We start from the raw sequence: 11941 nt of genomic DNA on the forward strand, positions 1-11941 counted from the left end.
GCGTTTTGGCCAAAATGCAGTACCAACACCCGCATTTTATTAGTATGCATTAGTACTTTTGTATGTAGTTTGCTAGTTGGTGGGGGAGCCCAAGATGTCAGCCAGTGTGGCCCACTTTAGAGATACAGGGCAACCCGCTGTCATATCAGCCAGGGTTGATATCCTGTATGGTGGGTCACCACCCATCTATGGCTGGCATCTTTGGTATCGTTCACATGTGCAGGCTATTAGTATATGCCATCACTCCTCCCCAATCTGGGCTGGGTTGAGTGGGTGACTGCATATTAGCCTGCCAGGAACAAACTGCTCCTCCACATTATTGTCTGGCTGACTGCATATCTTCAGGGCTTATGGCCATTGCACCTGCCCTACCGCGATTGTGCCAGTGGCGATTGTGTCTGCCTTATGGCGATCGTGCCTATGGCGACCGTGTCTGCTTTGCAGACCTTCAGGTATTGTATTTTTGGCTTTTTCTGTGAATGTGTCCTAATACTACATTTAGATTCATATAGTCATCAAAAATTACATAGCAAATACTTGTAGTCCAGTATAAAACTCATTTCACTTCATAAATTAACTTTCTGTACAGGATTGTTTGAGTATTTAGAGCTGATGTCTGGTTTGCAGTTTATTGCACATCTTACAGCATAATAAACTATATATATATACTCTCGACACATTGATGATGCATAGTAATAGATTAAAGGATCAAGACAATTACTTATGCTGCTGATGCAGGTATACAGAATGTATATGAAATATAGAGACGCACTATTTCCATGAAGGAAGCCCAGAACATGTATCAGGAATATGATATTTGTAGGAGCAAAGCAAATTATGAACACAATAAGGACTATAATGGTCAAGATAATAGCTCTTGTCTTCTTAGAAGAATTCCCAATGTTCTGGGAGCTTTTACTTAAGGTTCGGACAATTTCACTGTAACAGAAGACGGTAATAATCAATGGAAAGAAAACACACATTGAAGCAAAGGAGGTAAAGTAGTACATGTAGAAGTTCTGTTGGTCTTCTAATTTCAGCACATCATGGCAAGTTGTAATGTTCAGTGGTTCTATGTTGGCAGTTTGCTTGCTAAGCAGAAGTGGACCAGTGCCAGCTATCGATACAAGCCAGATAAAGCCACATACTAGCCATGCCCGTCTCTTTGAGCGCCAGGATAGAGAAGGTATTGGAAACACTACAGCCATGTATCTGTCCACACTGATACTCATCATAAGCAGGATGGAGCAGTACATGTTACAGTAAAATGCCGCAGTGACAATTCGGCACATGCCATCCCCAATTTGCCAATTGTTTCCAGAGAATCTATAGACAATATTGAAAGGCAACACAGCAACAAAGAGCAGATCAGCTGTCGCCAAGTTCAGCATATATACTATTGCGGGTGTTTGGATTCTTATCTTCAATACAAACATTAGAATTGCCATTAGATTTAGAGGCAGAGCGACAATGAACACCACAGTGTAGACCGATGGGACGAACTTGGTCAACCATGGACTGGAGAGGTAGAAGTTAGTATTAACTGAAAGAGAGAAATAATTGTTTAGGGTTTTAAAGATTGCATTGTTCAGGACAAGTACATATGCATTATTGGGTTTATTTGTACCAACAAGTCATTCAATGAGGATTTTCCACCTTAAAAATGTCACCATTTCTAATAATATTTAATAATTAATGTTCATATAATGTATTGAAAAAATGTAAACATTTTCAGGTGGGAAAAAATAATAAAGAAAACCAACACAATTGTGACATCGCTATTTGGAATTTGTTTTTGCAGTGTTGATAGTATAGCAAAAAGGACATGTTAACTTTATTCTGCGGGTCAGTACAAATGCGGCGATACAAAATGTAGGTTTTTTTAGGTGTTATTACTTTCAAAGAACTATATTCTGAGACCCATAACTTTTTTATTTTTCTGAAATTAAGCTTTGTGACAGTTCTTTTTTGTGACCTTTTTATTGGCATAATTTTGGGGTACATAAAACTTTTAAATCGCTTTTTAGTTAATTTTTTGCATGCAATGCAATTACATATATTGTATGATAATGATTAATGATCTTTATCACAAGCCCACTGGTTTGAAATATGGCGTTACTAATAGGCTGTGAGCCTGCATGGTGCCCTACATGTACTGTGTGACCTGACACCCTGTCTATATTTTTTACTTATGTGCAAGTATGGTGCTGGGCAGCCGCCCCCTCCATACAGGGAGGATGTGGGAGTGATTGTTATCAGTAACTTGCACCTGTACTCCTACTGATAGGATGCAGACAGCCAAATTGCTAAGGGATATTTTGCATTACCTGACCCCCTATGTTAAACAATAGTAAGTATATGGCCATTTTTTTGTGTTTTTGGTTAATTATACTTATGTACCTGACTATCATCCAACAAAAGTCCTACAGAGTTGTCCCAGAAGTTGAAAGTGGCCATGAACGACCTCCAACTTCTGAACTTGAAACAAGGGCAATCTTAGGTCGGCGTCAAACGGGCACATGCGTATTTGAATGCGCATGCACGTAGTGCTTTTGCAGAACGAACAAGGCTTTTTTGTGTGTGCATTAGTGCTTCCCCATTGACTTATATGGGGACTTTTGGTGCACATTAAGCAAAGCGCATGTTGGGGGTTTTTTTTTGCACTACTGTAATGCACAAAAAAAATACATGTATGTGAACAAACCCATTGAGATCAGTGGGTTCTATTCTTTGTCTATTGCGCAAGTAAATCTTGCATGTGCAAATACACCTGTGTGACACCACCCTTACCCCTTAATTTGATAAACGAGCCTTACCTTCTCTAGAAATGTGTGGTTGCCTGACAATACACCCGCGGTGGGGAACAGGACATGGGTCATTGATACACTAGACTCTTGCAAAGAAGTACACACCAATTACAAGCCAAAATAAGTGTTGCACTTAGAGAAAAACATCCTTGCTTTCAGAGAAGTGATGTTGGGTCTTTTTATAATTCATTGAGGTAAGAACATTCACAATCCCGTCTGTCATAAAAACTGATCATGTGAATAAGTTGGAAGTCAACTTTGCAGCATATAGACACACATTTACAGTATAAGCTGTTTACATACCTGTCGAATTAGATACCACATTATCATGCTTGGTAAAAGCATTGAGTACTGTACCATTTGGAAAATCCAAGATATAGAAGACAAATAAAATAGAAAAATTAAATTGAATAAAACGATCAAACACAGAATGTATGGCAAACTCATCCTATACAAGTAAAGTTTTGTTTTAGAGCAAAGTATTAACTTTATTAACCCTTCAGCGGCCGGTTTATTATTACCATGTCATGCATCACAGGGCAGGTTTTTTAAACAAGTCAACACTGCAATTTAATCTTGCAAGTATTTGAAAGTACTTTACTACTTTGAAAGTTAGTATTATGGCAGGGAAATCTCCGGGGCTTGCTGCACTAAGTATGCAGTAAAAACCTCGGAAGTTTTCAGACGACAGCTCAGTACTCAGCACATTTCAGCACTAGAGCTGTCCACGGAAATCTTCTGGGGTTTAACTGAAGGTCAGTGCAGCAAGTTCCAGAGATTTTCTGGGAGTGCCACAAAAGGGTTAAAGTGTTTGCACTTTAAATATGGATCACTAGAAATGTCCATAAGGCGGTAACCTAGGAGGCTGGTTGCAACCCTATACATGGGTAGACTTGGTGATGCAATACTTGCGGTAGCAGCTGCAATCTTTACTTCCTTCCTCCCACTGGCAGCCACGATGTGCATTCTTCACTGGTCCCTTGCAGACATCCAGCTCTGGTGTTTGTTCTTTCTGTCCGCTGACTGGAGGGAGTCCGTACGCACATGCTTGTACTTACAAGGGTGCACATTAGGCCTTTTAATTCTTTCCCTGCCAAACATGGCCTATCTCTAGTTGTATCAGGCATATTCCCCCAAAGGCTGGCTTCACACTGGCGATAGGCTTTCTTGCGATGCGAGAGTGAGTGAAAACGCATGATAATGAAACCAATGCTTTTCAATGGTTTCATTCTGATTTGCGATGTCTTCACATCAATGAATGGCTTAGCGCAAAATTCTGACTGGCTGAGTGCTGTGCCTAATCACAGGCAGCGCTCAGCTGTCATTCAGTGATGGCTGGGCACTGCCTCTGATTAGTAAAGCAGTCAGCCAGTCAGAGGCAGCACTTTCTGGAAGTGGGGATTTTTCAATCGCCAGCCTCAAGAACACGACTGCCAGGGCCGGACAGAAGAGCCAGACAGCTTGTCTAGGTGAGTTAATTATATTATATATTGTTTTTTTACAGCTAGGAATAATGTTCAGGGAAGGGCTTCTATTTCAAGCCCTTCCCCGAATAGCATTGCTGCAATGGGGCAGCGCCAGCCCCATTGAAAGCAATGGGATAGCATTGTGGACCTTTGCAACAGCTGTGACAGGGGAGTGCAAGGTACTCCCCATGTTTTCAATGGGGCCAGCGCTGCTGCCACTGGCCCCATTGAAAACAATGGTCGATAGCACAGATTTTTCTTAACGCTGCAAGGGTTGAGTGAAGACATCGCAAATGAGAATGAAACCATTGAAAATCGTTGATTTCATTATCAAGCGTTTTCACTCACTCTCGTATCACAAGAAAGCCTATCGCCAGTGTGAAGGCGGCCTAAGAAAGGTCACTAAGTTGTTTGTCTTTTGGTGCAGCTTAAGGTGCTATCTTGTTCATATAGTGTCTCCGGTTTCTGACTTTGGTGAATCTTGCTTTTCCTGTGTTTTTCTGCTCCTGATCTTTGCTTGTTAGTTTGACAATCTCCTGTCTGCTGCCTGCCCCAACTCCATTCACCAGTTCAGGTATTGCACCTAGGTCTATAATACGATCAACCGCCACTTAACTGGGACATCTCACAATGAAATGGCCTGGGGACCAGGTGGGGTCTCGACTGGTGGGGACCAATAGGAATTGTTCATGTCTGTCATGTGATGGATCCATGCTAGGCTTTCATTCAGTTTTTTTTTTGTACCAATAATGGAATAGGATCCAGATTATCTGACGTTGATGTAAACAATTTATAATAAAGAAGTTATCTATGTCATACAGTGCTTGTGCAACAAGCAATATACTGTATTGGTAGAAATGCAAGGTCCCTGAAAAAAACTACGCAGATACATAATATCAAGGTTGGGTAGGAGATACATGTGTTGTCTCTGCATTTTAGACATGCATAATAGTAGCTCAAGGGGGTTGTGGTTTGCAGCAATTCAATCTGTTTAAAATGATTGAAGGAACATTTTGATTACATAGCAAGGATATCTAGGTTGAATTTTGTAAGATCTATGGGGCTTATTTACTAATACTGTCTAAAAGTTAGAGTGCAAACTTATACTAGACAGTCTTAAAATTGTGCTCGATACCTCAATGATAAATTTGTTGAATTTTAAGACTGTCTAGTCTAAGTTTAGACCACCTATTACTTGGCTTAGTTTACACCAAAATTGCACCAAAATTTTGGCACAATTTTTGATGCAATTTAGACCATCCCATTTTTTGGACAAGTCTGAAAAACTGTCCAAAATTGTGGTGCAAGCATGTAAGACAGTTTTCTGGCACATTTTTCACCAGTAAACTGTCGTATTTTGAATAGTAAATAAGCCCCTCTCTGTTTAAATCTCTGACACCCAAATGGCTAATTGACATTTGCTTGACTGATTTATTCGTTTGACTGAAAGCAGCAAGATCGGCTTTTAGTAAGTGTAAAAATACTTACTGGTCAGCTGTACATCTCTCCATGTACAGGCAGATGTACTGTACAACGGGCTCTATGGGAATGGCCGATCAAAGTAACAATCATTTATCCCAAACCAATTATCAGCCATGTGAAACAAACATAAACCACCAATTGTCATGCATGATCGGTTCTTACATTGGGCCAATAATGGCCACGTTTAGAAAAAAAAACCTTAACTCAGAACTTTACATTTTCAGTTTTCTTAATGTAAATAAGGTAATGCACATAAAGGCAAATCTGTTTAGAAAACAAATTGTGGTCAATTAAAAATGTATTGCGCTCGTTCCTTGATGCATCAGTAGTCAAGCTGTAACCAGCTGAACCCCCTTCTATGTCAGTGTAGATAACTTCTTTCCTCTAGATGTAGAGGGCGCCCCCTTGTTCACTCTATCTTTTTTCCTTAGGGAGAGCACCTAGACAGTCAGTGGCACTGTGGAGGTATTTTTCCATCTCCCTTATTTGCAGAACTCCCAAAGGCACTGGGCCTCGGATACTACTGCAGAATAGAAAGGGTTCACCGTATAGGTCCAAAACCACAAACCGCCAGAGGGCCCATATAGGAAAGACCAACACAACAAAGACTACGTCAAATAATCATGCGCTTCTGAGACTTCAACGACAAAACAGCTCTGATAAGGGCATTTAGAACCAGAAGCCATCCAATCCATGTCAGAAACCACAAAATATTGCTGTTTGAGGAATTCTCGGCAGGAGTGGCAAATTAAAGGTGTGCATTCAACAACATCTGCACCACACTGCACAGAAAGAAAATCTGTTTCCAGCTACAGTACCTAGCACTCCTCAAAGTCTTCAAGGAGGATGGGACCTAAAGAATCTTCAGAACGCCCAAAATCAGCAGAGTCAGCCCAGGGAAACAACGCAATGAGACAAAGTGACTTATTGCCTCGAACCGCCACAAACAACACGAAGAAGGGACCGACAAGCGGACCAGCAAACCCACCAAGTACGACAGACCAACCTCACAGAAGCCGACAGCAAGCATCACCTTCACCCCCTGGATGCCATGCTACCGGTTTACCTCTTCCCAAGAAGCTCAGGACCCAGTCAGTATACACACAAACTCACATGATTAGAGCAAGCAAAAAAAGGACATGCAATAAGAACTGCTTAAAGGGGTTGTCCCGCGAAACAAAGTGGGGGTAAGCACTTCTGTATGGCCATATTAATGCACTTTGTAATATACATCGTGCATTAATTATGAGCCATATAGAAGTTATTCACTTACCTGTTCCGTTGCTAGCGTCCCCGTCTCCATGGTGCCGTCTAATCTTCAGCGTCTAATCGCCCGATTAGACGCGCTTGCGCAGTCCGGTCTTCTCCTTTGCTGAATGGGGCCGCTCGTGCCGGAGAGCGGCTCCTCGTAGCTCCGCCCCGTCACGTGTGCCGATTCCAGCCAATCAGGAGGCTGGAATCGGCAATGGACCGCACAGAAGCCCTGCGGTCCACCGAGGGTGAAGATCCCGGCGGCCATCTTCACAAGGTAAGTATGAAGACGCCGGACCGTGGGCATTCGGGTAAGTACTATCTGTTTGTTTTATTTAATCCCTGCATCGGGTTTGTCTCGCGCCAAACGGGGGGCTATTGAAAAAAAAAAAAACCCGTTTCGGCGCGGGACAACCCCTTTAAGCTTCCTGGGACTTTGGTACTACTGCCCTGTGCCTGGATAGAATGCTACGTATCTGCCAAGACACAGGCGAGTGGCAAGTGACATTGTTTTTGCTATACTCGCCATGGTGGAAGCAGCTCCCCCCAAGTTAGGGAAAAAAAGGGAAGTCAAACACATTACAATAGGATTTCTCATAGAACTGGGACAATTATCTAGAATGTTATATTGTTTTATTGATTTTTGTTGTCAACGCAGTAGGCGGATACCTTAACCAAAGGGATATACCTGGTAACAGCCCAGGTGGGCCTCCAAAACACCTTCTCCAACACTCACTTGCCCACTCCACGCTTTTTTTCTCCCCACAACCAAAGCAGAACATCTTTTAGAACAAATAGAACAAGGGTAACACAGTAACAACCTACATAACCAACAAATCCACAACATGCATATCATGTTGGGGAGCGTTAAGGACTTGGGCTCTCCCCACAAGAGGAACATGGTGTTGCACCATCTCAAAAAATTCCCAATCTAGTTTTGCTGCAAGAAACACACTTCTTAGAGAAAGAATTCTATCATCTGAAAAAATCATGGGTGGGCACAGTAGTCGGATCTTCAGCCATGAATAGGAAAGCAGGGGTCATCATTCTAATTAACAAATCCTTCCAGGGCACTCTGATTACGGACAGGAACGATAAGGAGGATGAGCATGAGGGAACCAAGTACAGCATATACAACATTTATGCCACAAATGGAGAGAATAAACTTTTCTTCAAACAAATAGAACAAATACTCCACAGTGATCCTGTGGACCAAAAAGTGGCCTGCGGAGACAAACACAGTAATGAACGTACTAGAAGACCGACGGGGAACATCACAATTAGTACACAATAGAGACAGAATTCTGAAACCTCTCACACAAATAGCCGACCCAAGTGATTCACGGAGGTACTTACATCCTGACGGCAGGGAATATTTATTTTACTCACATGCACACCAATCATGGTCGCGTACTGACTACATTCTCTTATCACAACATCTGGTACACAAAGTGCAGGAAACAAATACCAGACATGGTAATCTCCAACCATGCACCAGTAATGATAAAGCTACAAAATAAATGCCCAAAAAGTCACTTATTTCATATGGAGATTCCCATCCTTCTTAATCCAAGATAAAAACTTCCTAGCAGCATTTCAAATATAGGACCACAACAAAGAACACATGGCAAACCTCACCCTGTTCTGGGAAACAGCGAAATCATCTGGGGTTAAATAATGGGATGCATGTCCAATCTACGCAATCAGGCGCAGACAACACAAAACAAAGAAAAAAAGACATCCTGCTAAAGCTGATTTTGATCTCTGGCTAGATAGGAAAGAAAGACTGCATCAAAAGTACCTACAAGCCGAGTTATACAAACACAGCAACAAAGCAGGCTAGTTTCTGGCAAGACTAGTAAAAGGACAGCATCCCAACACACACATAACATCCATAAGAGATAAAAACAGGCAAACCCCCAAAACACCCGAGGCAAATAAACACAATACTGCAGAAATAATTCACAACACTATATAAGCCCCAGACAAACAATGCGGAACATGGAAAAGAATTCCTAAAAAATGTCTCGCTACCCTCTCTAGGTCAAATGCAACTTGCGTCACTAAATGAAAAAATAACAGAGGATGAGGTCCAACAGGCAATAACACAATTATCCAATGGTAAAGCACCAAGCCCAGATGAATATCCTGGGGAATTCTATAAGCCCCTCAAAACCATGATAGCTCCCATGCTGACAAACCTCTTCAACCAAATACTGCAAACTGGAAAGCAGTCTGATCAAGCCAACCTAGCACATATGAAACCAATCCCCAGACCTAATAAAGACGTGCAACTCACAGAATCATAGCACCCAATATCACTCATCAATCAGGATATCAAATTATTGTCTAAAATCATGGCGACAGACTTAGCAAACACATTACCTCGCTGATAGGCCCAGCGCAAGTGGGGTTTGTAAAAGGCTGCTCGACAGTCACGAACATCCGCAAACTCCTGACAATACTCGATGCCATACAACGAGTGTGCCTAAATCAGTCACCCCAATCTAAGAAACACAGCCCGATTCTATTAGTCCTGGATGCAGAAAGAGCATTGGACAATGTAAACTGGGACTGGCTGAACTCGGTGCTAAGCAAAATAAACAGCGATGGAACCTTTAGAATGTACATTGACAGCCTAGACTGCAACCCCAAAGCCAGAATACATATGCCCGTTTTTTTGTCAACCCCATTTGAACGCCACAGGGCACAAGACAGTGTTGCCCGCTATCACTCCTACTATTCGATCAGGCGCTAAAGCCACTAGTCAAAAGATTGACCAAGCCAGATGTGTGTAAGGGCATAAATATAGGCTTCCACGAATTAAAGCTTTCCCCATTTGCAGATGACATTGTACTGTTTCTAGAACACTCAGAAATGCATCTGAATATGGGGCCTTCTCAGGCTATAAAATAACCGCCCTGAAAAGTGAGATACCAGAACTAGGATTGCCTTGTCCTACTATGTTATGGACGTCACTCGGTTGGCCGACCACCATACCGACGCCAAAGCTCCATCTACACGCTAAACTATCCACTGCTTTTCGATAGGTTAAAGAAAGAACTAAAGAAATGGCTATATTTGCCAGTATCCCTAGTGGGATGATGCTGCCTCATTAAATCATGAGTTTCTCAAAACTATTATACCCAATGTAGACAATCCCCCTACTGCTGAAACACCAAGATGTGACCCACTTAAACTCAGAATTCACTAAGTTTGTTTGTGCAGGCAGAAAACCTTGCATCTCACTCAAAAAGCTAATGCTGGACAAAGTGGAGGGAGGAACAAAACGTTCCAAATATAAGAATTACAACATAGCCTGCCTAACTTGCCACACAGTAGACTGGATAAAGAAGACCGAAGCGTACTCCTACAGAGAAATTGAATCCAACTTAGCTGCACCCTGGAACTCAGTTGCTTACCTGCATACAGCCTATGCAACCCTCACAGCGGACATAAAGAAATCCTAGCCACTAAGAGACACCATAACCACTTGGAAAGAATTAAGAAACGTCTATGCCCACCCCTTCCTCATATCTAAGAATATACCCCTGATAGGTCACCCCAACTTTTACAGGGGACAAAGTGACAAGGTATACAAAACATGGCACGTAAGTGGCCCAAATCTAGCCACCCACTTCATGCATGACACAGAGCAAAGATGGCTCACCCAACTAAATCTTCAACATAAATTCCACCTACCCCCTCCCAATTCCTATAAGGCTCTTTCCTTCTGCAAAGCAGAATGACATATCCAGCAAGAGAAGTCGCTGTCACCAATTTTTGATACTTTCATAGAGCAGTCGCATACAACACCATCACTATCAAGAATACAGAAAACCATTACAGGCAAATTCAATGAGCCAGGTACACAAACTCTTTACACAATGGAAAAAAAGTCATACAAAATGACGACTTAGAGACCATGCTTCTCCAAAGCTGCAACACGATATGCAAACATGTACAGAAGGAGGTGTGGAGAGAGTCCTTTTTCAAAATAATGTACCATGCCATTAATGGTTTCAACGTACCAGCCATGCCAATAAATCCTGACCAACTAGTAAAGTGCCCAAAATGTGGCCTTCCTGCCACAGACTTTGAGCATGGCATATGTTCATGCACGCAAACAAAAATATCTGGGGATGTATAGCACAATACATTCAAACCAAATGGAAGATAAAAATAGGTGTGGACAGCCTCTCCCTACTTTTCCATGTCGAACCACAACAGATATGACCGAACAACAATCCATCCCACCCTTGGTGCATGTATTCCTCCTAGCTGCCAAACACACAATCCTAAAACATTTGCTCTCACAGAAGCTCCCCGAGATAGCAGACGGGGTGGCCCAACTTACTCACATAATGGCGATGGAAAGAATTGAAGTAGAAAGACACAAGGAAAGGGGTGCAAAAAACACTTAAAAAATGGAAGGGATGCAAGCAAGAGACGGGGAATGCCAATCATAAGGCAAAACAGTCCTTGGTCTGTCTCTCGTAACAGACAGATCTACTTCACTCACCCTCTCCTAAACCCTCCCTTATCAATCCCCCCCCTACCATCCCCTCCCACCGAACCCCCAGGAGAGAGCGAAAGGCATCATGAGACTGTTCCGAAACTACCTCATGATAAAGAGGGCAAGATGGAGGGGCGTGGCTTAGGCATGGAGGAGTAAGGTCGCATAGTGAGGAGCACTGCTGCCTCTAACTTACAGTAGCTCACTAACCAGCAGATCCACTACCATCCCTGAGATGAGAAGAGGAAGGAAGCGAAGAGGAGACCCCCTGCCAGCATCAGGAACGCCACTGAGCAGGTACCTGCATGAAGCAGGTGCCACGGAGACCGGGCGGGAGACTTCCAACATGGAGCCGGGCAGACACATGGAGCCAACCTCCCAGCGCTTTGGAGAGACTGGATTGTTGACTGCACTGACCA

General features: G+C 42.7%; 1 protein-coding gene across 1 annotated transcript; it reads right to left on the bottom strand.

The window, feature by feature from the left end:
• Positions 1-566: 566 nt before the first annotated feature.
• On the bottom strand, positions 567-1463 carry LOC136628786 (proteinase-activated receptor 1-like). Its single transcript, XM_066604886.1, has one exon. It carries the CDS (start codon positions 1446-1448, stop codon positions 567-569), a length of 882 nt encoding a protein of 293 aa, XP_066460983.1. The 5' UTR covers positions 1449-1463.
• Between the last annotated feature and the right edge of the window lie 10478 nt (positions 1464-11941).

The sequence above is a fragment of the Eleutherodactylus coqui genome, chromosome 5, assembly GCF_035609145.1.
Source record: "Eleutherodactylus coqui strain aEleCoq1 chromosome 5, aEleCoq1.hap1, whole genome shotgun sequence".
Taxonomy (NCBI): domain Eukaryota; kingdom Metazoa; phylum Chordata; class Amphibia; order Anura; family Eleutherodactylidae; genus Eleutherodactylus; species Eleutherodactylus coqui.

Excerpts from the sequence above, each read along its gene's own strand:
- LOC136628786 (XM_066604886.1), bottom strand. The coding sequence starts at position 1,448 with ATGGCAATTCTAATGTTTGTATTGAAGATAAGAATCCAAACACCCGCA.